At 67.3% G+C, this 24661-nt stretch overlaps 4 protein-coding genes across 4 annotated transcripts; 1 reads left to right on the forward strand and 3 right to left on the reverse strand.

Annotated features, from left to right (window-relative positions):
- Nucleotides 1-1869: 1869 nt before the first annotated feature.
- EMIHUDRAFT_218463 (hypothetical protein) lies at nucleotides 1870-3397 on the reverse strand (the record flags this gene model as incomplete). The annotated part of the gene is made up of 6 exons (XM_005759875.1): nucleotides 1870-2049; nucleotides 2343-2394; nucleotides 2476-2663; nucleotides 2893-3027; nucleotides 3133-3294; nucleotides 3368-3397. 6 exons carry the CDS (start codon nucleotides 3395-3397, stop codon nucleotides 1870-1872), a joined length of 747 nt encoding a protein of 248 aa, XP_005759932.1.
- Nucleotides 3398-3704: 307 nt separating this feature from the next.
- EMIHUDRAFT_453330 (hypothetical protein) lies at nucleotides 3705-4794 on the reverse strand (the record flags this gene model as incomplete). Its single annotated transcript, XM_005759876.1, has 2 exons — nucleotides 4125-4794; nucleotides 3705-3986 (listed from the first exon to the last, which is right to left on the reverse strand). The coding sequence occupies exons 1-2, from the start codon at nucleotides 4749-4751 to the stop codon at nucleotides 3705-3707; spliced, it is 909 nt and encodes a 302-aa protein (XP_005759933.1). The 5' UTR covers nucleotides 4752-4794.
- Nucleotides 4795-4985: 191 nt separating this feature from the next.
- Nucleotides 4986-5912, forward strand: EMIHUDRAFT_106542 (hypothetical protein; the record flags this gene model as incomplete). The annotated part of the gene is made up of 1 exon (XM_005759877.1): nucleotides 4986-5912. The coding sequence occupies one exon, from the start codon at nucleotides 4986-4988 to the stop codon at nucleotides 5910-5912; it is 927 nt and encodes a 308-aa protein (XP_005759934.1).
- A 9820-nt stretch (nucleotides 5913-15732) lies between these two features.
- On the reverse strand, nucleotides 15733-18967 carry EMIHUDRAFT_58819 (RNA-binding protein; the record flags this gene model as incomplete). Its single annotated transcript, XM_005759878.1, has 3 exons — nucleotides 15733-15788; nucleotides 18235-18343; nucleotides 18755-18967. Coding segments are annotated over 3 exons (378 nt in total), but the record flags the coding sequence as incomplete, so codon positions are not given.
- Between the last annotated feature and the right edge of the window lie 5694 nt (nucleotides 18968-24661).

Genomic DNA, 24661 nt, shown 5'->3' on the forward strand with positions numbered 1-24661 from the left:
TCGCTCACACAGTCTACAAAGTCAAACATGCGGAAATCCGTGTGCCTCCAGATATGACTCCCGAGCTTGAGTTGCGTGAGGAAGCGTCTCATTGTAACGAAGCGCTCCGTCAGCACTGGGTCTCTCTCTGCCCTGAACGGCGTCCCACGACTAGGGACCATCACTTGGTCCCAATGAGCCGAGACAAAGCCCAGCTGCGCTACGGCTGCATGTACACCCCTGGTGCCAGTAAACCCTTCTCCGGCCATAATTATCAGTGGCTTGGTGCTGTTCGCGAAGGCATGTGCAGGGGGAAATTTTAGACCGGTGCCGGATGGACAACTGTAGCTCTGGATGGTCTGTTCGAACTGCGATTCGGCAGACAGAAGGGCCAAGTTGCCACTGGCAAAGCTTGAAGAATCCGTGGGATCCCCCCTTTCTCGCTGCTCCTTCATTCCTCGCTGATGTAGAGGATCACTACTGGCAGCTTCCACGTCATGGCTCAGTGCCGGTGTGACTTTCGTGCCGAGATTGGCCTGTGTTTGTGCGTGCGCCTGAGGTGATGGCAGCGGCGGTGGTGGAGCCCTGGGGAAACCCTCGCCACTGCTGCTGCGATGCTCAACGCCGTCACCTCGGATGTAGTTGCTGCTGCCCCGCAGGATGCAGGCCACGTCCGCCCGTGATTCGCAGACCCGACCCGTACGCAAAATAGCGGGCATGCAGCACTCGCGTGGCCCGCCGGGGCGACCGGAGCAGCCATGTCCGCCGCACAGCCCGCACGTGGCGTTGCAGCAGACCTGGCGGCTTGGGTGCACGACGCCGGCCGAGCAGTCGGCGAATCGACGAGAGGAGGCCGTGTGCTCCACGGGCCTGATGGTGAGGTTGAGACGGTGGTGGATTACCAGGCGGTGCGCCTCGGCCGACGGCGAGAAGGACGAAAACATCTCGCGCGTCGGTCGAGGCTGTCACGTGCAAGTTTGGCTGGTGCTTTCTGCTTCCCCCAAGGACACACTGCCATTTGTCGTACGTTTAGCTGCTGGGAGACAAGGGAGAGGGAGGCGCGATTTCTAGGCCCTTGGGGGCCCTACCAATCAGCGCAGTCGGAGAAGCCGGTGAACGAATCTTCGTTCGGAGAGGATGGGGCAGTCATCACTGCCGCGCTCACTGGGTTCGAGAGATTGTGCGAGAGATTGTGGGAGAGAGCTTGCGTCGGAGTCGTTCCTCCGCTCCCACCTGTCGAGTGCAAGCTTCAGTTCCTTGGAGTCGAGGTACCAGACGCCGTCAACCTGCCCTGCGCCCTGAGCAAAGTCGAGGGCCTTTTCCCTCTCGGCCCGAGCCTGGGCGGCAGCGGCCTGGCGTGTTGCATTCTTCTTTGCGTTTGACGGCTTCTTCTTACCGTCTCCATGGGTGCCCGCTCCATTGCCGCTCAAGTGCCCACGCGGGGCAGCAAGGGGCGCGCCACCAATTTGGCTAGGAGGGGCGGCTAACTTGCTCGTCCGGAAACCTGCCTCCGAAGAGGCATCTGCGATTAAGTCAGCATGCACGCTCAGGGATGATGTCGTCGAGTGCACTCGTAGGGCACTCACGGATTGCTCATGCATGGCCGGGGCCGCGATGTGTGAATTTGGAAATCGGGTCAGCACTTCCCTTGGGAGGAGAGGAAGGTATCTCTCATTTGTCCGCTCACTTCAATTGCTTAATAAGTGCTCAAATAGCGGGATCTAGCCCCCTCCACAATGGAAATGCGCTGTGACGAACTCCTCAGTCTTGCTTCCCTTCCGATCCGAGCGCCGTGACCGTGGCTCTTCGCCGGCCACTCGCAGCCCGGCTCGAGGGCATCTGCGTATGCCCCTCGCGTCCCCCCCGCTCGCGCATCGCGGCGGGGAGGAACTAGGCCCCCTGGTCGGCGCTCGAGGAGAAGGTCGTGCCGATCCCCGACCCCGCCGGCTGCCTCCGCAGCCACTCCGAGATCTCGACGTGCCCCGTGTGGTCCGCCCAGTCGGCCGCGGTGCCCTTGACGTACCCGTCGGGGTTGGCGACGGTCCAGTCGCACCCCCCCTCGACGAGCGCCTGCGCCGAGGTGGGGGTGGCCAGGGTGGGGCGGAGCCTGCCCTGTCTCTGCTCTCCTGGCACCGGCGCGCGGTGGCGGGGAGGGGCCGGCGGCGGCGGCGGGGAGGGGGCGGCGGCGGGGAGGGGCCGGCGGCGGCGGCGGGGAGGGGGCGGCGGCGGGGAGGGCCGGCGGCGGCGGCGGGGAGGGGGCGGCGGCGGGGAGGGTGCGGGGAGGGTGCGGCCGTCGCCTTGACGCAGTCGAAGTGGTTGTTCTTGGCGGCGTAGTGCAGCGCGGTCTCGCCCTGCTTGTTGACGTGGTTGGGGTGGGCGCCCGCTCGCAGGCAGAGGACGCAGCACTCTGTGTACCTGCGGAGGGCGGAGGGGTTGAAGAAAGAGGAGCCCGGGGAGGCAGAGGACGCCGCAGGGGAGGGGTGCCCGTTCTGCGACGCGCGCTTGAGCGGCGCGTTCCCGTTGGTCTGGATGAGGTTGACGTCGGCGCCGCGCTCGATCAGCCACTGGACAGCCCCTGCCTGGCCCGCACCCGCCGCCAGGTTGACGGGGGTGGTGCCGTCGTCCCGCTGGCGGTTGACGGCGGCGAGCCGGTCGGGGCACTTAGCGAGCAGCATCTCGGCCACCTGAGAGGGGGGGGGGGGGAGGGCTGTGTCAGGAGTGTGTGTGTGTGTGTGTGTGTGTGTGTGTGTGTGTGTGTGTGTGTGTGTGTGTGTGTGTGTGTGTGTGTGTGTGTGTGTGTGTGTGTGTGTGTGTGTGCACTGTGTGCACTGTGTGCACTGTGTGCGTGCGTGTGCGGAGAGGTCGCGTCGCCTCGAGGTTGCCAGACATGACGGCGGACATGAGCGGCGTCACGTTCCCGGTGCAGATCGTGTTTGGCTGCCCGCCGTGCTCGAGCAGCTTCTGCGCGATCCACGGGTAGCCCGCGCCGCTCGCCGCCTTGAGCCAGTCGTTGACCTTCTTCTGCGAAGAGCCAGTCAGGTCGAGGACCTCGTCGGTAGGGAAGAAGCGTGAGGGACTCATCGTGAGTCATGGTTAGTTCGTCATTCAATGTGAACCACTCATCGTTAGTCAGTCATCTTCAGGCGGGGGCACCTCGTCGCCGCACGCCGCCGCCTGGATCTCCGGGAAGGAGGAGCACGCCCGCGCGCCGGTGATGCAGGAGCGGACTCGGTCGTTGAGCAGCTCGAACGAGCCGTCCGAGTCGGCGGCGGCGGCGAGGATGCGGACGGCATCGGCCGGGTCCCTCGCCTCGGCCTGCGGACGAGCCATGACTCGTGACTCGAGGGAGGAGCCGTGCGGCGGCCTCGTCGCCTGTCGCCTGCCGCACGTCGATCAGGTTTTGCAGCGCCTTGGTCATGTCCGAGTTGGACTGGAAGGCGTACCCGCCCGAGGAGTCTTTGGAGGCGGCGACGTTCCCAACCTTGCGGCAGGGCGGCGGGGCGTCGGGGGCAGGGGTGGGGGCAGGGGGGTGCGGGGGTGGGGAAGGGTAGGGGTGGCTGAGGGTGAAGGCGAGGGCGAGGGCGAGGGCGAGGGAGAGGGCGAGGGCGAGAGGGAGAGGGAGAGGGCGAGGGAGAGGGAGAGGGAGAGGGAGAAGGAGAGGGAGAGAGAGAGAGAGGGAGAGGGAGAGGGAGAGGGAGAGGGCGAGCTGGCGCTGCACGCCTTCATCACGACGGCGAATCGCTTGTCGCGCGCCTGAGCAGTTCGAATACGGAGCAGTTCGTATCGAGTTTAGAGACGGACGATGCGGCCGACGGAGGGGCAGGGTGCGGCTCGTGTCGCGCCTCCGCCTCGACGGCGCGCATGATCTCGAGCAGCGACCACGCGCGCAGGAATGCGATCTGCGTGCGGATACGTTCCGGCACGAGGTCGATTCTGCGCGCGAGCATCTCCGAGTTGGAGAGGGAGGCGAGGCAGTTGACTCCCTGGATCTGCTTCGTGGGCGACGCCTGGCAGCAGATGGCGACGGAGGGGTCTTATCACACTGTGAATCAGCAGTTCATTCTGACCAATATGCCTGGCAGCAGATGGCGACGGAGGAGTATATTGTCATGCTATGAATCCGTAGTTCATTCTGATCATGATGCCTGGCAGCAGATGGCGAAGGAGGTGCAGTGCGGCACCACCGCGTCGTAGGCGTGGTCCGCCTCGTTCCCAGCCCACTGCCGCACCGCGAACACGTCCACCCACACCCGCCGCCGCACGTCTGCCTGATCCGCCAGCGACGCGACCAGCAAGCCCCACAGCGCTCCCCAGCAGTGCGACGCAAACGTGTCCGCGCGACCGACGGCGCCGGTGGCCTGCACCGCATCCAGCTCGGCGAAACGCTGCCGCCGCGCGCGTGTCGCCGGCTTGATGATGTCCGTCACCACCTTCCACGTCGGAAAATGCCAGCAGTTGTGCTCGCGCGTAAACTCGAGCAGATACTCAATCGTCACGCCGAGCTGCGCCGAGTGGGCGGCGGCAGCAGCCGAGCCGGGCTCGTTGGAGCCAAAGGCGGCAAGGTCCTCCGCCCGGATCACCTCCCTCCACTCCTCCTCGCTGCGGCCTGGCTCGCCCGCCGCGGCCACCTTGCCAACGCTTGCGCGGCTGGACGAGGAGGAGGAGCGCGCCCTCATCGAGGCGTTGGCGCTCGTCTTTGGGCGCGAGGGCGCCAGGGCGGTGCGCTCCGGGACCGCGACCGCGGGTACCTCACGGCTACCACAGTTTCCCATCCGGAGACGACGGGCCAGCACTGCTGCTCTTGTTCTGAGGGCGCGGACCCCACCCCGCTTGGTTTCGGGGAAGAATTCTTGCGCCGGCTGTCGATGCTGTCTATCCCTTTCTATCCCTGATCGTCCTTACAAGATCCTGCTCGTGCAGGTGGGGACCCTGTCCTTCTCCCACCCCTCGTTTGGCGTGCCCGTTTTATTTATTTATTTATTTATCCCTTTCTCTATTCAAACAGCATGGCGTTCAGGCGGCACTTCTCTCGCGTCGGCTCCGCCGAGCGCTGCACAGAGACCATCTTCACTGACCACCAACGACAGGTGTGCGATTACGCGCTCGTCTACGCGGAGAAGAAGAACGACGGCGAAGCGCCGTACTCGGTCTCCTTCACCGCGACGCAGAGCGGCGACGTCATCGTACAGCTGCACCCGCACTCGCAGCTCGAGCGCGCCGTGCGCCACGAGCGGCAGGCGCAGGCCACGGAGCCGCCTGCGAGCGCGAGCCCTGCGGCGCCGCCCGCCCCTGCCGCCGCGCCGCCAGCCGCGGAGCCGGCGCCCAAGACGTACGCCGCCGCAGCCGCATCGCAGCCGCAGGGTGCCACCGCGGGTGGCCAGCCCGCCGCGCCTGCGGGCCCGGCCGCCGCCGCGCGCGTGCCGCCGCCGCTGGGCGGCGGCGGAGTGCGCGGCTGCTCCTTCACTGTCCCTAACCCGGGCAGGAAGCGTGGGCAGCAGCAGCGCGGCAAGGGCCGCGGTGCCAGGGGCCGTGCCGATGCTGGACCCCGTCTCGTTGACAAGAACGCGCTGTCCGCGCGCGGCAGCGGGCCCTCGCGCCAGTCGCGCTCGCCGTCGCCCGACTCTCCGCCCGCCAAGCGGGCCGCCTCCGCTGACTCGTCCGGCTATGAAACCGATACGCCGGACGAGGTGCAGCAGGAGGCGGTCCGCAGGGTATGCGGCGCGCTCGGCATGAGGGAGCAGTTCGAGGCGGCGATGGCGGCGGGCGAGCTGCTCGAGATGCTCGAGAGCTTGCCGCGAGGGGCGGTCGAGGCCTCTGTCCGACAGATGCGGGGTTACAACCGCACGGGCGAGTGGCCAGAGCCCATTCTCACCAGCCCTACCCCGCAGCGCGGCCGCTCGCCAAGCCCCGTCGATGAGTGGTCAGATGGTTAGTGCCCGAGAGCGAGGGGTCCGGGGGGGAGCACAAACATAGGACGCCCAGCCTTGCCCTCGTGCCGCCGAGTGCATATCCTATGCGAGAGAGATCCCCTGTGCCCTGTGCCCAGCCCTCTCCGCGCGGCGATGCGCCCTCCCTCCTCGCTTTTGCAAAATCCTGCAAAGGTGGGGACGTGTCTGTCCTCGACCCAGCCCTAGCTTGGGATGTCCGTTGTATTTATTTATTTATTTATTATCCCTTTCTCGACTGTCTGAGCTTGTGCGTCTTGGGGCCGGGGTTGTGTTTTTGTGTGAAGAATTCGCGGTGCCCGCCGATTAGCACCACACTCCTCTCCTTAAAATCCCTGTGTGGTGGCGGCGGCGTGCCGTCCTCCCATCCCTCCCTTGGGTTGTCTGTTTTCTTTCTTTTTCCGCCGATTAGCGAGAGAAGCAGCGAGAGCAAGGGATCGGCAGGCGGCGGCGGCGCCGCAGAACGTGAACAAGGCAGAGGAGAGCGATGAGTCAGAGGATGAAACAGCAGGAGAGAGACAGCACAGACAGGGAGAGAGAACGACGAGAGTGGGAAGAACGCGAGCGAGGTGGCATGAAGGTCGCTGCGAGAATTGGCGAGAAAGAATTTAAACAAAGAACTCTCTCGAGAAAGAAACTGCGAAGAGAGATAGGAAGAGGTAGACGCCCGAGGGTGGGCGACGGCTAGCACCACACTCCTCTCCTTAAAATCCCTGTGTGCAGTGTGGTGGCGGCGTGCCGTCCTCCCATTTAGCCTGTGCGCGTTATTCTCGCCCAGGACTATCATATTCTTTTGCTTATATTCTCCCCGGACCCTCTATATTCTCGAGAATATTCTCGAATATTGAGAATACGGCTATAGACGGCGGAGGCCCAAAATCGCTCCAAAGTGCCAAAAGTCGCTCCCAAACCCGCTTAGAACCTCCACAACTTAAAATATTCCAGTCGGCATCGACCTACTGTTGATGGGGGGAAATAGCTATTTCGAGCTCTCTCGTCAAGACCGTTTCAGACGCCGCAGCGGTAACGTCAAGAATATTCAAGAATATCTTTGGACTCGAGGTCTACTAAGGTCAAGGGCTGCGGAAAGCTCGTTTATTCTTGAGGGAAAAGCCGTCCGGGGCATCTATATTCTCGAGAATATTCTCGAATATGAAACGAGTGCGCGGGACCCTCTATATTCTCAAAGATATTCGAGAATAACGTGCACAGGCCAACTCCCATCCCCCCCTTGGGTTCTCGTTTTCTTTCTTTCTTTTTCTAACCTAACCTCATGCACACTCCTCTCCTTAAAATCCCTGTGCGGTGGCGGCGTGCCCCGTCCTCCCATCCCTCCCTTGGAGCACTTGGGCACCTTGGTGCTTGGAGCACTTGGAGCACTTGTGGAGCACCTTGTTTCTCTGTTTTCTTTCTTTAAGCATTGCCCATCCATCCAGCTCTCTGGGGTTGGAGCGCGGGGGCCCCCGGAGGCACCGTGCGCCGCGCCGCAGTGCGGAAACGGGGCCCCGGCTTGAGCACTTGAGCACTGGATAGAGGGTCGATTCCGCATGGTACGGGACCCCTCGATCGTCTCGCCCTCCCTCACTGGTGTGTTCATTGGGGGGGGTCATAACAAACACGGTACAGGATCGAGGCTCTATTAGTCTCTATTAGCACTAACTTCCCGAATGATCACGGTTTATCAGAGGGCAGATTTGGAGAGATCTCGAGGAGTACATACAGATAGACCCTCCAGTCATCAGAAAACTCCGACCTGATCGGTCGTACTGACCGCCGACAGATCACTCAAGACAGCAGAGGCCGACGTCTGCACGCGGCCGGCCGGGCGAGAGGCTTGACACTAACTATCCGACCCTGCGACCCTGATGCTGCTGCTCTAGCTATCAGACATGCGCTGCTGACTGCTGCCACAATGTGCGAACTGTGCTGGCCCACTTGGCGGCCTTCCCGGTCAGTGCTGAGGCGCAGTTCAGAGCGGTCGATGGCGCGATGCCGCACTGGTCCCACATTGGTGACACGAGACCACCAAGTTTCTGCCGGTCCAAGAGAGAGGCACCGGCGCTGTCCTGAGAAGGTTCATGGTCCCTCTTGACTGCCCATGCGCGCGAGGCTGTGTAGGCATAGCCTCGAGAGTGCCAGCAGCCAATCCGAGGTTTGTGACGCGCATTGCGTCAGAAGCGTGCACGCGCTGGAAGGACACCTTCCTACTGGCCGTACGATCAGGTCGTCACTGAATGCTTGATACTAAGGCCGCGAGCTATGCAGGTGATCAATTGTGCAGCATGGCACGGTCAGCAGCGCCGACAGGCTGTCGCAAGGCGTGATAGCATTGGCCGCAATACGCGAAATTCCCATGAATACAAGTAGCTGGCAATTTTCTCGCTGACACGCGCGCGCCGCCGAGCTGCTGCGGCCGCGCTGCGGCCGCATGCCAATCCAAGTCATAGTTAGTGCCCACTACGGCGTCGCGGCCTAGATTCAGCACACGCACTCGACTCGCGCACCGCCAATCAGGTCTGGTGCTGAGCTCATCATTTGCACTGCCATCAACCACGAATGCGAGTGTAGGGCTAGCGAATGAATGGTCGCTGGCGTGTGATAGGAGCGTCTATAGACACCTCAGTCCTCACTCGACCCCACACATACAGCCTGCTCTAGCCTCACGCGTCGCGAGCACTGTCGTCTACTTGTTTGTGTTGTTGCTGCTGCTGTTTGTGCCCTTGACACCTTGTGTGCTGGGTGGGGGGGGGGGGGGGACAGGGGGGGGCGACAGGGGGGACGTGGCCCTGAGTAGCGTAGTGCCGTACGCTCACTCGGGATGTGTGGCAGCGCAGCTGGCTGAGTGTCTTGTGAGTTTGTGTGTGTCTGTGTGTTGCTCCAGCGCGCCGTCATCTCCCTGTCTCTGCGTCCACCCATACCGCGCTGGTGTCCAGTCCGAGCCTGACTGTTCTTCACCTTCCTAACAAACTAACTGGTAACCGCGCTGGCCGTGCGTGCTGCTACAGCCCAATCGAGCCTTGCGAAACCGGCGCTTCTAAAATGACTCGGCGCGACCCCGACTCGGGCGGACGGACGGCAAAGGACGGCAGCGAAAGCACGGAGCGGCTTACCGTGTGTGGTGGCGGCATGTGTCGTTACCCCTTCACGGGGTGCCGTTTTCTTTCTTTATTCCTTCCTATTCGGTCCTGCTATAAATAGGCACTCATGACGCGTGGGGTGGCGAGCCAGGGGCCACAGCGAGGAGGCGATCGTCCAACAGCCGCCTGACCGTTCGACTTGCAGCGTGACGAGGAGAACGCGCCGCGGACGCGAGAAGCTGTGAGTAGGTGCGGGGCCTTCCGTCGTGCTGCGGCTGCGGCGACTGCTCGCCGCCGAGTGTGTGTCTGCGCCCTTCGCGTGTCCCGCACATCGCGTGCGGGGTGCGGTGCCGGTGGGGGACCGGACGCGGAGGCGGCGCGCGCTGGACGTGCGCCAAAGTGCGACAACGTGCGAGTGTTTGACTTCTTTCCCGTTGTGCCGGCAGAATTCTCGATGACGTGCCTCGTGTCTGTTTGCGGCAGGCAGAACATTCAAACAACCACTCGAACCACACTCTGTGTGCGCAGGCCGCAGGGCGATAACGGCAGAGCACGCGTCGATCATCCTCGATACTCAGACGTGGCGTTGCCTCCGAGCAGGTTCGACGCGCATGAACCGTGAGCCCCATCGACCCCCAAGCGCCCAGCGCTCACTCGCTCCGGCGCTTGTTGGCGCGCGCCGCGCGCGAGCTCAGGTTGGCCGCGGCCTTCTCCTTGAGCGCCTTTGCGCCGGCCTCCTCCGCCGCCGCCGCGGCTGCCTTGTTGGCCGCACGCTTGGCGGTCGCCTGTGTACACAGAGCGGACACAGAGCGGTCTGTTTTCACCCGCCTCGGCTCGCTCATGGTCAGGTGTGGGCAGGCGCGAGCCTTGTCTGACTTCTTTGTCGACGCCGGCTTCTTCCTCTTCGTGCCGACCTGCGCCGGTGCCGCGGCCGCTTCGTCCGCCGGCTCCGGCAGCTCGTCCGCCTCTTGGTCCGCCTCCGGCTCCGCCTTCTTCTTCGTCGTCGTCGTCGTCGCCGGTGGCCCGGCCTCTGTGTTCAGGAGGTTGTCGAAGACGATGCGGACCTCGGCCCGCTGCGACTCGTCGAGGCCATCAAAGCCGGGGATGTTATCGATCGAGCCATGTGCGGCCATGGCGTTCTGGCAGACCCTCTTCGTCATGCAGCAGAGCTTGCGCCAAAAGAAAGAGTCGTACGGCGAGCCAGGAGGAGGTGCGGAGCCGAAGCGGAGGCTACGGGCATGATGGGCGAGGCACTTGGGTGGGGCAGGCGCGCGCGGGAGGGATGCGCGTGCCAATACTGGTTGCGCCTCCCCTTCTCAATCTTCTCCTTGCAGGCGCCGCGGCAGGAGGCGCGGCCAGAGGGGTCGATCTGGAGGCGGTACGACATCGCGTTTTCCGAACGGTGAGCTTACCTGAAACTTTGGTTCCCGCGAGCGACGTTCGGTCAGCGGTACGCCGTGCGCACAGGGAGTAAGTATCGCGGCGAGCGCAGCGACGATGGAGATGGTCGGGCGCGACCGGGTCGCGAGCGCGCTGAAATATTGGCCGGGCGGGCGGGGCGAGTGTGGAGCAGGTTGCGGGAGGCGCGCCCGATAGAGGAGGCGCAGCGTTTGTGTCCGAAGGAAGGGAGAAGAAAAACCAAATGCGCTTCGAGGCGCCGTGTGAGAAGAAAGAGGTGGCTCACCATCGCAAAAACCTTGGGTTCACTGGTTCGCCCTCCACACTCACCCTCCTCGCCTCGCCCGCCCGTCGATCACGCGCGGCCCGCGGACACGCTCTCCTGGCCCCATCCTCGTCGCTGCGCTCGCCGCTACACTCTCGCGCTGGCGCCTGGCCGCGCATCGCTCGCCCGCGTCGGCCGGCCGCGCATCGCTCGCCCGCGTCGGCCGGCGACGTTCACCGTCAGACGTTCACCGTCAGACGTTCACCGTCAGGCGTGCGGCCCGTAGGACGCCTCTGCGCAGAGAGAATGCTCGGCCGCCTTCCCGCCGCTGACGCCGTGGCGCTTCACAACGCGATCCACGCCAAGCCGCTGCCGGCCACGGTGACAACCTCCTACGGCGACCTGCCAATGGAGGCCAACAAGTACGGAAACGGCTCCGTTCTCATATCCACTGGCGCGTTCGCGTGCCGCGTCGTCGGAGCAAATCCCGAGAAGGACTCAAAGTACGGGCGAAAGATGCAGACCGGCGGCGCCGTGTCCCTCATCAACCCCAACCAGACCAAGGGATGGGAGGCGCGCTGCATCGTCATCGAGTCCCGCGAGCCGGGCAGTCCCGCGAGTGAGAGCGATGCCAGTAGCACCGATTGAACTCTCATCCGAGTAGATGTGCTGCGAGCGCGTGAAGTGCTTCTGCGCCTGCCCCGTACAGCCGCACTCACAGAGTCTCCTCCCCCCCTCGCCCCCGCGCAGCTGTGACGCAGAACAACGTGCAGACCTTCGTCATCGACGACGCCGACGGGCTGCTTCCGCCAAACGACCCGGCGCGCATGGCGGACGAAGCCACCCCTGCCAAGAAGAAGCCCAAGGCAAAGAAGGGGTCGTCGATCCAGCACGTCGAGCTTGCAAAGACCGGACGAGCCAAGTGCCAAATCAGCGGGAAGCAGATCGAACGTGGCGAGCTGCGGCTCGGCGTGGACTCGAACTACCGCGGGCACGTGTCCGTCAAGTGGCTGGACCCCCGCTCCGTCAAGCAGGAGATCGATGACTACGCCGGACTCGAGCAAGACCTCACGAGCCTCACCGGCTGGGCGGAGCTCGCACACGAGAAGCGCGCCGAGCTGTGCGCCATGCTCGGCTTCTCCGTTCCGGACGAGGCGGGCAGCCCGTCGACCTCGGACAGCCCGTCGACCTCAGACAGCCCGTCAACCTCGATGGCGGGCTTCGGAAAAGACCTCGCGCTGTGCGTCCCTGTGTCCGTCAACCTCGGAGGCGCGACGCTCTCTCTGGAGGCACGGGTGCTGCAGGGCGGGGCACCGCCTCTCCCGCCGCTCCGCAACGCGCAGGCGCCCGCACCGGCGGCGCTGGGCGCGGGCGCGGCGAGCAAGGCGCACGCGGCGGACTACTCGCAGCCGTGAGCCCGGGCGAAGCTGCTCTGAGACTGGCGGAGACGGGGAAGGGAGCGCACAGGCCCCCTCGTGCTTCGATGTCAATCTCACACACGTCATTGGAGACTTTGGTCTTTGCGGCTTTCAGTGACTGAGCCTGCTCTGTGTGGGGACGTCCGGGGCGGAATGCGCGGCGTTGTTTCCGTGGCCCCGGCCCCGCAGCGGAGCACCACGGACATTTCCTACCCTTCATGTCATCCTCCGAAGTCGTTCCCTCCGCCATGGGACCCGCACACACTCTTGGCTCTTGCGCCGCTCTTCTGTGTGTCTGAGAGAGAGAGATTTTTGAAAACCAACAAGAACTCACGACTCTCACTTCTGTGCCGCTGTCCTGTCCGGCATTGCGGTTGTGTTATCATTTGCTTGTGTCTGACTCCCTACGGGGAGAGCCACGTGTACATGCCACTGCTCTGAAGTGAATGGAACCGCAGTGTCCAGTTACCACAGCGCGCACCAGTGACGCATACGTGTGCGCCATGGCGTGCGCGCCCCGGCGCTGCTCGTACACCTTCACGCTGTCTGTGTCAGGCTTTTTCTGATTTAATACTCTGTAATCTGATTCTTCTCAGAAATTCAGGGTGCACACAGAGGGGGCTTTTCGCATTTCGGAAAGGGCTTTTTTTGGTGGGAGCGGCCGCACATTGCTCGGTACCCCCCCTGCACATCTAAAGCCATCCCTGCTGCTAGGGGGGGGGGTCTGACCCCCCCAGCAGCAGAGCGCTGCTGCTGGGGGGGCGGGGGGGTCGGCCATGGCTTTAGATGTGCAGGGGGGGTACCGAGCAGTGTGCGGCCCCGGCCGCTGGACCGTGGACGTTGGTGCGTGGTGTATATTGGATTATATGCTTTATGGATACTGCACTCTTATCTCTTTGACTTTCCTCTTCGTCTTTCGACGGTGCAATTTCTTTTTAATTACACGTTTGCATTTGCCGCGCCAACCACCGCGATGACGTGTACGTCACCGTGTGGCGTATGCACGGACGGCTCCCGGAGCACAAGGGTACGCACGAGCCACCGACGCTGCGCCGGAACTCCTCTCCCCACCCTACAGTACCTCTGCGCCGCGGCGCCGCCGCCCGCCCGCCCCCTATTTGCCCTGTACAAAGTCGGGGTCGATGAGCGCGATGTACGCCGCCGCCTGCTGCAGCATCCCGTACGAGAAGCCCTCGAGCCGGCCGCAGTGCGAGCCGCGGTGACCGAGCACCTCGCCGTCCTTGCGCAACTCGGCGACGGTCGAGCCCTGCGCGCTGCGCAGGGCGGCGCGCCCGTAGTCCACCTCGGCCACCAGCGCGTCCTCCCCGTCCGTGACGTAGCCGACTCCGTTTGCGGCGCCGGGCGGCGTCACCTCGCCCAAGTACTCGAGGGCGGCCGAGCCGACGGTGCCGTCGCGCTCGATGTAGGCGAGGAGGGAGCCGCTCGCCGAGGTGAGGCTGCCGTCGGCCGCCAGCTGCGCGCGCACGCGCCCGTCCGCGTCGACCACCTATCAACAATGGCGTTGAAGCTGTCAAGCGACCCCACCGCCAAGGTGCAAGCTTGTCGGGCGTACCCCACCCGGAACTGGACGGCGCCCGAGCCGGAGCCGACCAGGTCGTGGAGCGCCGTCTTGGAGTCGACTCCGACGCCCGCGCGCGCGGCGATCTCGCACGGCGAGCGAGGGTGCAGCACGGCGCGCGCAAACGACTTGCGCGATTGGCGCCTCTTCTGGTGCCTCGACGAGCCGAGCGCAGACACGGCCTCGGCGTCGACGTCTCGCGTCGTCACCGGCCGCAGCTGCTCGGCGGGCGGCATCGGCGTGTCGGCCGGCGGGGCGGGCGGAGGGGCGGGCGGCGGCGGGGTCGGTACGGGCGCCGCCGCCGCGACGCGGGGCTGCGCCGCCGGCTGCGCGACCGGCGTGCGGGCGAGGACCTCCTTGCGGACCGGCCCTCCCGCCGCGTACTCCGCGCGCGGGACCGTGTCGGCGGCGGCGCGGACCAAGGAGCGGGCCGAGGAGGCGGAGAAGGCGGGCTGGCCGCTGAGAGGGACGGGCGTCGAGGTGGGGAGGGCGCTGTAGCCCGCACCGCTGTAGCCCGCACCGCTGTAGCCCGCACCGCTGTAGCCCGCACCGCTGTAGCCCGCACCGCTGTAGCCCGCCGAGCCGACCGGCGTCGCGCTCGGCGTCGCGTTCGGAGGCGGCGGCGGCGCGGCGGAGGGGGCCGGAGCCGGGGCGGGGACAGTGGCGGGCGGCGGCGGCGGGGCCGGCGGTGCCGGTGCCGTCGCCTCCGCTTGGTCGACGGCCGCTTCTGCGGCGGCGCGCCAGCTGCTGGCCGCCGCCGCGACGGAGTGGTCTGCTCCGAGCGGCGTGAGGCCGGGCGAGGGAGGCAGCGGCGCCGCGTGGAGCGGGACCATCGAGAGGCGCTTGTTTAGGTTTGCGACCGGGAGGAGGCCGGGCGTCTCTTGCGCCTCCGCGTGCGGTGCGGGAGGAAGGGGCGGACCCTCGGGCGTCTGCGCGGGCTCGGGCGCGCGCTGCGTCTGGAGCGACCTCGGCACGAAGGAGGAGGCCGGCTGGGGCGGCTCGGTCGCCTTCTTGGCGGGCGGCGGCTCGAGACGGCCTTGCTCGGCGTCTGGCTTGCCTAGAGGCAGTGAGTGGGGAGTGGTGAGAGACGAGGTGCTCCAGGAGAAGGGCGCGGTCGGCGCCTGGCGCGCCGAGCCGGTGCGCCGTCTCTCGGACGAGGAACTCGGCCTACACCAGGGGAGGGGCTCCGAGAAGGCTGAGGGAAGGCGCTGTGAGCTTGCCGTCGGTGGGGGTGTGGCTGCGCGCCGAGTTGAGGTGTCGCGCGCGGGAGACGAGGTCGGAGATGGAGGGCGGCGCGATGCCGATCGACGCGTACGCCGCGGCGGTCGCCTCGGGCACCTGGGGGAGAGACGGCCCTCACCTCGAGTGCGTGTGGAGTGCGCCCCTCTCCCTCGGAGGCGCCTCGAGCGAGCCGCCGCTCAGCCGGCCAGAGCTCTGGTCGAAGGAGAGGAGGAGCGCCCAGCCGGCCGGCTCGGCGAACTCGTACCTGGGACACGTCTCGGACACGTCGTGGGAGGTGTTGCCGGGAGGCTGCTGCGAGCTCGCGCCGGAGCGAGTCGGAGGATGAGGAGCAGGAGAGGCCGGAGAGCGAGCGGACGACGGAAGAGACGTGCTCGAACCTACGAGCCGCAAGCTCGGCAACATCTCGGCATCACCTCGGATACATCTCGATGCCATCTCGGCAGCACCTCGGATACCTCTTGATTGCCTCTCGGCTGCCTCTCGGCTGCCTCTCGGCTGCCTCTCGGCTACACCGCGCCACTCGGACGACTGCGACTGTTGCGCGTCTCGAGACTGGGCCTGCTGCTGCAGCGTGGCGAGCTGGGCGCCGACCGCCTCGCAGTCCTGCGCCTCGCGCCTCAGGTGGACCTCCACCTCGCCCGCCTGCGTCTCCACCTCCTCCTTCCGCCGCTGCAGCCGCTCCACCGCCGTCTGCGCGCGGAAGAGCTCGCCGTCCGCTGCGTCGAGCCGCGCCTTTGCGGCGGCGATGCGCGCGTGGAGGGCGGCCTCGCGCTGCTGCGACTCGGCGACGGCGGCGCGCTCCGCCTCGACCGCCTCGAGCGTCGCGCGCGCCGCCGCCAGGTCCGCCTCCTGCCGCGAGACCGCCGCCTCGACCGCCTCGGCCTGCTCGCGGACCTGCAGCCGCCGCTCGCGGTTGAGCCGCTTGAGCGAGACGACCTCCGCCTTCTTGGCGTCGGCCTCGGCGGCGGCCTCGCGCTCCTCCTGCTCGTCGATCACCACCTTGTCCTGCCACACCTGCTCGAGCATCCGCTTCTTGGTCTCCTTGCTGATGAGCACCGCCTTCTTCTGCCGAAACTCGTCCTGCGGGAGCGGCGCGGCGGGCGGGGCGCTGCGGTGGGTACGCCGACGCCCGAGGAATGGGGCGTGGCGCGCGGGTGCGAGCCCATGCGACGCGGAAGGGGCGCTGCTCGCGCGCGCGCTTCGCGCCTTGGCGGTCTTCCACTCGGCCTCCATCTCCCGCAGGCCCGTCTTGAGCCCGCGCGTGCGCAGCTCGCGGACCTTGGTGCAGTTGGCGTCAACCTCATCGAGGACCCTGCGGGAGCGGCGGGAGCGGTGTGGGGCCTCCACGGTGCTGCTGGACGGGAACGGAGGGGGGCCTTGCGCGCGCCGAGCAAAGGTAGCCATCGCTCAACGGACAGACTCAAAGCCCGGCAACGAAAAAGAAATACTTGTTGCGAGACATTTTTTTGTTCTCCACACCCCTCTCCTTAAAATCCCTGTGTGGTGGCGGCGTGCCGTCCTCCCATCCCTCCCTTGGGTTCTCCGTTTTCTTTCTTGCTTTCTTTCCCAATGTCGTTATGTATGTATGTATATGAGAGAGAGAGAGTTGTGGCTCGTTGTGCGAGTATATGGGACACGATGTCTCAAATATGAGGGGTTTTGACTCCTACCGGCTCCTGACGCTATCCCTGGCAGCTCTAATGACCAGGATCAGTAGTGCTATGATAGAGGGTGCCCATACTAGCGCAGGAGCTGCCACACTCGCCCGGACCGTCCCCTTCTGGGGCCGGTTCCGCAGCCCGCGAGAGCCAACAGCGGGGCCGTGCCGCGGGTGCCTACTGCCGAGTGCCACAAACACTGCGCCGTCCCGCCATCACCTACAGGCTGTCTTGTGTGATGGTTGGGATGTCCAAACGCCACCATCTTGGCTCTTGCGACCTCACACCCGCGAGCTGTATGGGTGGTCCTGACGTCGACAGACGCCCGATGACCACGGTGAAGCTGAGCCGGAACGCGTCGACAGGTCTCGTCTGAGCCCGTGGCGGTCGCCGGCTGAGTCGCTGTGCACGGACCGGTACCTCAGGCGTCACCTCCGCAGCCTCAGGTCTCACACTCCATCACCTCCGCCAGGACGCCGTCGGTGGCACGCTCGGCGGCGAGTTTGTGGCAGCTCCATCTCGAGTACGGCGTCGAGCCTAATCGGTCTGGTCGGTCGGCCGCACTCACCGGGTGCCAGGGAGTGCGGCCGACACTCGAGCGGTGCTTCCCGGCAGCGCGCGCCGGCTGTGGGGCTGCCACAAACTCGAGACACGCATTTTGGGACATTTTCGACGCTTTTGTCCCATATACTCGCACAACATGCCTTGTTTGTATATGTCGTTGGGGCTGGGCGGCGCACTGACGGGCGGACTTGACACTGTTGTGTGTTGACACCGCATTGACAGCCTTTTTTGGGTACGTCCGCTTCTTTTCATTGGCTTGGAGCACACCGCTCTCCGAAAGACTGCAGGGAGCGTAATTAGCAAGAATCCCATCCCGCCTTCCTCATACACGAGAAAAGTAAGCAAGACAAAAGTTTCACTTGTGGACCTCAGTGCTGGGAACTGGCATTCCCCTCCCCCCCCTGACGTCTCAGCCGCCATCCATCCGCGTGGCCTGCCGACGCGCTAGCGCACCTCTCGGACGCGTCTCTCACCGCGAGCCTCGGCCCGGGAGGCAGCGGCCGGCGTAGGAGGCAGGGGGGAAGGGGGGGGGGGGTCCGGCGCCGCCCGACGTCCGGAGAGAAGCCCCGACTCCACCCGACGTGCCCTCGCAGCCTTCCCTCCGCCTCGGGCCTCACTCGGCCGCCTCCGGCGCCGCCTCGGCCTGCCCCTTCTTCTTGGAAAAGTACGAGTCCAGGTCGTCGTCGAGCGCCGCGCCCGAGGGCGGCTCCCCCTCCCCCCTCCTGCCACGGCCCTTGCCCCCGCCCTTGCCCCGCTTGCCGCCGCCGCCCTCGCCGTTCTCGGCGCCCTCGCCCCCGTTGCCGCCGCCGTTGCCGCCGCCATTCATGTAGCTGCAGGGGGGTGGGGCGGCGAGTCTGGAGCGAGCAGAGGGGGCAGGAGGGGCAACGGCAGGGCAGCGAGGGGGGGAAGGGGGGGGGAGGGCGAGCGGGGGCGCGAGGGAGAGAGGGGGCGCACGAGTCGAGGTCGTCGTCCAAGTCCGTCGCACTCGGCATCCGCTCCCCCTTGCCTCCCTTGCCGCCCCTGCTCCCCTTGCCGCCTTTCATTTCCGGCGGGGAGGACGCTCAGCGCGCGAGGCGCACCGCCAACACAAGCAGGGGAGCGACGCGCACCCTTGCCGCCGCCCTTGCCCTTGCCGCCGCCGCGTCCGCCCCCGCCCTTGCCTGCGCTCCCTCCCCGGTCGGCGCGCACCTGACGAGTGCACGGGGACGAGGGCAGCCGCTCGAGCAAGCAGCGCGCTCTCGACCCAAGCTTGCCGCCGCCACGAGCAGCCTGCGCCCCCCCCCCCTCGCCGAACCACACGCCGCAGGCCACGCGCACACCAACCTCCTGCCTCAGCTCCGCAGCCGCCCCACCGCCCCGCCCGTCCCGCACCCCCCACCCCAACCCTCGCCCACCACCCGCCCCCCGCGTGCCTAGCGACGGGGACGGCGCGAGCGCGAGTCCGGCGCGTCGGCCGCCGCCGCCACGCACGTCGGCAGCGGAGAGCAGCCCCACGACCCTCCGCGGCAGCGTTGGCGACGGCGAGCGTCCGGTGCGCGGTGTGCAGAGTGCCGCCCCGGCGGTTGTCCGTCCCCGTCTCGCGTCTTGTCTATCCGTGCTACGGCCAGGCTGCGGGCGGGCTTAGCTCACAAAGATTTCGCGCCCGTCGAGGTCCGTCTCGGTGAGCTCGTCGATCGCCGCGAGCGCCTCCTCCTCGGTGCCAAAGCGCACGATGCCGATGCCCTTGGACCGGCCGTTCGGGCCCTCGAGGACTTCGGCGTACTCTACGTTTCCAGCGCGCGCAAAGTGGTCCTTGAGCCCCTTCCACGTCGTGTCGTATGACAGGTTGCCGACAAAGACCTTGCACGGGTTGGACTCCTCGTCGCCGCCGCGCGAATACGGAGACGCCCGCGCGCCCCCACGCTCGCGCCGGTCTCCGAAGCCGTACATCTGCGAGAGAGAGGAGAAGGAGCGCGCCGGGTTTCTTCCTGGGCTGAAGAATTACATGCACGTCACGCGAGGCCAATGGAGGCAACACCACCCCCCGCCCGGCCCGCCCGCGCGCGCTCTCTCGAGGTCTCTTGGAGCAGAGCCCCGGCGAGTCCTCGAAACCCAATGGGTCCTCGGAGAGGGTACCCTGTGGGAGAGAGAGTTTGTCCCTGTGGGTGGGCGGGGCCTCTACTCGCCAGAGTCAAGCGACAATGGGTCGGGGTTAAAGAAAGAAAACACTACAGCGGAGTGTGGGTGGAGTGTGGTGCAGTCGAACTTTCTTCTCCGAACACGTCTCCCAACGCGTGCACGGCGCTTTGACGCCATTGTTGACTCGTACGAAGTTCAAGCGGCCGCAGTCGCTCGTTGCCCACGGTGCGCTCGGAAGCCCACACGGACGCAACGCCCTGCGGGCGCGGCAATGTGCCATTGGCGCCGCCGCCAATGCCGCGCTCGCGTTGCAAAGCCCAAAGCACACTGAATTCCTCCGCGCCACAATCCAACGAGCGTAAATCGCGCCGACCACAATCAGCACGTGTGGTGCGGCGGGCAAGCGGCTGCATTGCGCACGGTCCCGCCATCACGCCCGGTGGTGCGCCCCCCTTCAGGCAGCCAGCAGCGGACCTGCGAGAAGCGCATGTCGGAGCACAATATGCTAGCGTCGACGACGAGGGTGACGCAAGAAGAGATTGTACGCAACGCGCAGAGGGCGGCGGCGGAGGCGAACGCGCAGCGCGCCGCCGCTGTCCAGCAGCTGCTTCAAGCGCAACGCGTCCGGCAGCTGGTCAGCGCTCCCGCCGCGTCGAGGCAGTGGGCTCCCCGACAGGCAAACACGCACAGTCCTCTTCACGTTCGATGCCCCCCTCATCACAAGTTTCCTCGGGCATACCGGCACTGCACCTCCCATCTCCTGACGACCTTCGCCCCCCCCCCCCCCCTTCCCATCACCAGCAACCAACCCCCACCCGCCCCAAATTCGCTCGCACATGCGAAGGCACACCGCTCCGCATATACAGGGTGCACAACCTTCGCGGCTCTCTTCTCTGTTGGTAAGATGCCCCTCCCCACGCAGGATCTGCCGGGCTTGTACCATCAGCGGGCGCTGGGCAATCTGATGGAGCGGCCGTCGCGGCCCTACCCGGTCGCAGCAGAGCGGCAGCCGGTCCGTCTGGTGTGGACGGCGAAGGTCGTCCCCTTCAGCTTCCTCACGCCGGACCAGGTGTTTCCCCCCGCCCCCGCCCGACGTGCCGCAGCGACCAGCTGCATCCCCCCCCCCCCCCTCACCCCCCTCACCCCCCCACCCCCTCCCTGCGAACAGCTCCGTGCCACGCCCGTCATGGCGTTCCCGGTCAACTCGCGACAAGGGTGGGCGGCGGCCGAGGAGGCACTGCTGCGGGAGCACGCCCAGGCGCAGGCGGCACCCCCCCCCGCGCTGCCACCGCGCCTCGCCGGCGTTCGCCCGCTGCCCGCGGTGCCTCCCCTCCTAGCCATGGCACTGCCAGTGGCGCCTCCTCGTACCCCCTTCATCGGGCAGGGAGGCGGCGGCAGCAATGCCGGCGTGCACCATACGCGCCCGACGCCGCCATCGGAGGAGGCTCTCTCCATGCTCCGGCTGCCGCAGCCGCAGATGGGCGGCGAGGTTGACGCGGGCGGGTTTCGCGTGCGACTCACCCTCACCGTGTCCAGCTCGGGCATCGGCGTGGGCGGCCTCCCGCTTGCGAGCACAATCGCAGACTGTGAGGAGTGCGTGTACTGCCTCGACAAGCCCCGTTTTGGCGGGCCCGGGACCAAGCGGCAAAAGTGCATCCTCAAGCGGGACCCAGTCGTCCCAGCGGGCCCGCTGCGCGTGTGGGCATCTCTGCAGGTGTGCACACCCAGCCATGCAGCTCGCGCCCGCCCTGCACATAGCGGTAGCTCCGACCGCCGCCCATTACGACCAACTTTAGGTCTACTCGGCCGCGCACCTTCGCTCCATCGAGGCGTATGCGTCGCAACCACCGCCGCCCGAGCTCACAAACGCGCTCGCCAGAGGGCCGCTCAAGCTCGTGTGGGGCTTCCGCCGCGCGCGCCGCGCCCGGCCCCTCCCCCCGGCCTACGTGCTCATGTACCACTGCGAGCGGCACGTCACCCTCGACCGCTCGAGCCTGCAGACCTCGCTAGAGCGCCAACTGACCAGCCGCTCGCGTGCCTGCACCGTCGCCGCCAGCCGGCCGTCGCGGGCACCAGCACCTGTCGTCATGGCCGCGTTGGCTGGTGGCGCGCTGCAAGGCGCGCGGCCGTGGGCCGGGAGCGGGCCCTCCTCCGCCGCTCGCCACGCCCAGCCGGCCCGCGGCCGAGGCGGCGAGGGAGGCTCTGACGACGAGGACGCCAACGAGGACTCGTCGAGCGACGACGAGGTGATCGAGGTGCAGGCCTCCCTGTGCGGAGACACCTCCCCGCACGGCGGCGAGACCGAGGCGGATCCGAGCATGCACCCGACGGCGCTCGCGGCGAGCGGCGTCGAGGCGGCGTCTATGGCGGGCGAGCTAAGCGGACGCAGCCTCAAGCGCCGGGCCCCTTCCGTCGACAACCCCGCCGCGCAGGCCGGGGAGACCAGCAGCAGGCCTGAGCGGCGAGCCCGCATGGCGCCCGGCTCCTACCGGCCGGCCAGCTGCCGCCGCTGCGGCATCGGCTGCCACGCGTGGGAGCTGCAGCTGCAGATGTGCCCCGACTGCGCGCTGCAGCATGTCCTCTCGGGGCGCCACCTCAACCCCGCCGAGCGCGACTTTGACGCGCCAGAGGCGCTGCGTGAGCCGCTGCCGCCTCCCGCCCCGTCACGCGGCGCTGTCTCCACCGCCTCCGCCTCCGCCTCCGCCTCCTCCTCCGCTTCCTACCGACCACGTGGCCCGCAGCGTGTGCGCGGCGGCGGCGGCGTCGGCGGCGGCGGCGGCGGCGGCATCGTTGTGCGGCGCGGCTCAGCGGGCGAGGCGGAGCCGAGCCTCGAGGAGGCGCTGCCGACGTCGCGCCGGCTGCAGGCCTTCGTCGAGATGCGCGCTGCGGCGGACGCGCGGCTCAAGGCGCTCGAGGAGAAGGAGGCGGCGGAGGGGCACGAGGTGGGACAGCTTTGGGTGAGCCGCGAGTCGGCCGACGTCCTCGACTTGCTGCGCTGCTCCGTCTGCCTCGGGTACCTCGACCGCGCAGTGACGGCGCCGTGCATGCACCGTTTCTGCCAGGACTGCATTGAGAAATGGATCCGGATGGGGCGGCGCGACTGCCCCGAGTGCAAGACGGCGGTGCAGACGCGGCGCTCGTTCCGGCGCGACCAGCGGGCGGACGAGCTCGTCTCCTCCCTCCTCACTGCGCCCGAGTGCTGCTTCGACGCGTCCGGCCTCGACGAGACGCAGCTCGAGCAGCGCGGCCTCGTCGAGGTGCAAGGCATCTTCCTCCACCCGCTCGGGCCCTCCGTCGCGCCGAGGCTCAACGGACGCGTCCCTCGCGCACCCTCGCCGCGCCGCGCCGCACACCGGCGCGCCCCGTCCTCCGCCTCCTCCTGCTCCGGCGGCAGCGGCGACGAGTCGGACGGCGGGCGGGAGCGGGCACCGCGGGCGAGGCAGCAGCAGGGCAGCGGCCCAGGCCCGGGCGGCCAGGGGGCGAGCGCGTCGCGAGCCGAGTGGTCTGTCGCCGAGGACAACTTGCTGGTTGGCATCCTGCGCGGCCAGGACGAGGAGATCGACCCGCTCCGCGTGCAGTGGTCGCAGCTCGCCTCGCGGGTCTCGGGCCGCACCTGGAACGCTTGCCGCAACCGCTGGCTCAGGCTGCAGCGGATGGAGGCGGCGGGCCTCATCCCACCAGAGGGGCTCAGCGAGCCCATCGCCCCGGAGCCGCCCCCGCCGCCGCCCCAGCCGCCGCCCAAGCGCTCCTCCGCAGAGAGCATGTTTGACCAGATGCCAGTGCACTTTCGGCTCGGCGCGCCGGTCGGCCCCGTGAGGGCGGCGAGGCCCGCGCCGTCCGAGCGCCGGGCTCCGTACCCGCCGCCCGCCCGCAGGCCGCCCGCCGCCCCGCGCCTCGACCGGCGACGCGGCGCCCCTCGCGGCCTCGGCCAGTGCGAGCGCAACCCGGAGTGCGTGCGGGGCTACCGGCACGGCGGCAAGGGCGGCAAGTGCAGCGTTCAGGCGCTGGATGGGCGCGCGGCCCGCCACTGCCCCGAGCCGCGGCGTGGCGAGGAGGAGGGCGAGGAGTGGGAGGAGGGCGAGGGCGAGGAGGAGGGGGAGGGCGAGGAGGAGGGCGGGGAGGGGCGAGGGGAGGCCGGCAGCACGCCCGCCCCTCCCGATCCCCCCGCCCCTCCCGCCCCTCCCGCGCCTGCTGCCCCGCCAGTGCCGAACGGCGCCCCGCCCGCCTCGAGCGCGAGCAACATCGCGCGGCCGTACAACGAGGGCGACGCGGCGGTGCAGTGCGAGCGGAACCCGCTGTGTCTCAAAGGCAACCGCCACTCTGGCTTCTGCCGCCTGTCGGCCACGAGCGTGCGCCTCTCGCGCGGCATCAAGGCGAGAGGGGAGTCACAGACCGCCGGGGGACCACACTGGGGCTCACCGCCCCCCCCCCCCCCTCCCCCCCCTGCCCACCGGCACGAAGCCTCGGAGACGCCGAGATAGTGAGACCCCCGCCCTCCTGCCCACAGCGTGCTGCGGCCGCCCTCGACGCCTCGGCGGACCCCGAGGAGGACTCGCCCAGGGAGGCCCGCCGCTCGCAAACAGGCGGCGACGACGCGTTGCGTGAGGCGAGGGCCAGCGACGATCGTCACCTCCACCCCTCGTGTCGCCAACCCTCGCCTTCAGCCGCTCCACACCGCTCCGCAGGTGGGCTGGATGGTCGTGACGCGCGAGACCAAGAGCGGGCGCGTCTCCAGACTGCCTGCTCACACACACCCGCGCACATGCTCCCCGCCGTGAGAGCGCAGCGCGCCTGCCGCCTCACAGGCGCTTCTACAAGGAGTACCACGGGCCGCACGGCCTGCGTGCTCGCTCGCGCGTCGAGGCGCTCCTCCTCCAGCAGGCGCGCGACAAGCTCGTGGCGGCGGGCAAGGCAGGTGCCTGCCTCTAGCTTACCCCCTCGAGCAAGCGCCACGCCCTCCTCTCCGCCACCTGCTCCGACCCTCACCGGACACCGCCGCTTGGACGGTCCAGCAGGCGCTGAGGAGATGGCAGAGCTGGCGGTGCCCGTCGACGCGTTGGCTGACGTGTCCGGGGAGGAGTCGGACGGCGAGTAGGTTTCGCCGAGAGAGCCGAGCACGCTGCTGATGCGCCCGCGCTACCTCGGGCGCGGGCCGGCGGCGGAGGCCGGAGGGCCTCAGGGACTGGGGGGGCTGTGTAGTATAGCCGCGCATACGTTAGTGGTGCCCGAGCAAACGCGGTGGAAGGGATGCTCTAGCAAGGGATGCTGCTGGAGTGAGTGGGGACGCTATCTTTCTGGACTCTGCCTGCGCTGTTGGTTGGGTGTGTGTCTGACACGACTTGCGCGGGAGCTCGCTGCATGTGATCGAGACGCCTAGATCGCGGCGCGTCTCGTGTGTCGACCTCTACTGCTTACCTA

The sequence above is a fragment of the Emiliania huxleyi genome (genome assembly GCF_000372725.1).
Source record: "Emiliania huxleyi CCMP1516 unplaced genomic scaffold EMIHUscaffold_79, whole genome shotgun sequence".
NCBI classification, from domain to species: domain Eukaryota; phylum Haptophyta; order Isochrysidales; family Noelaerhabdaceae; genus Emiliania; species Emiliania huxleyi.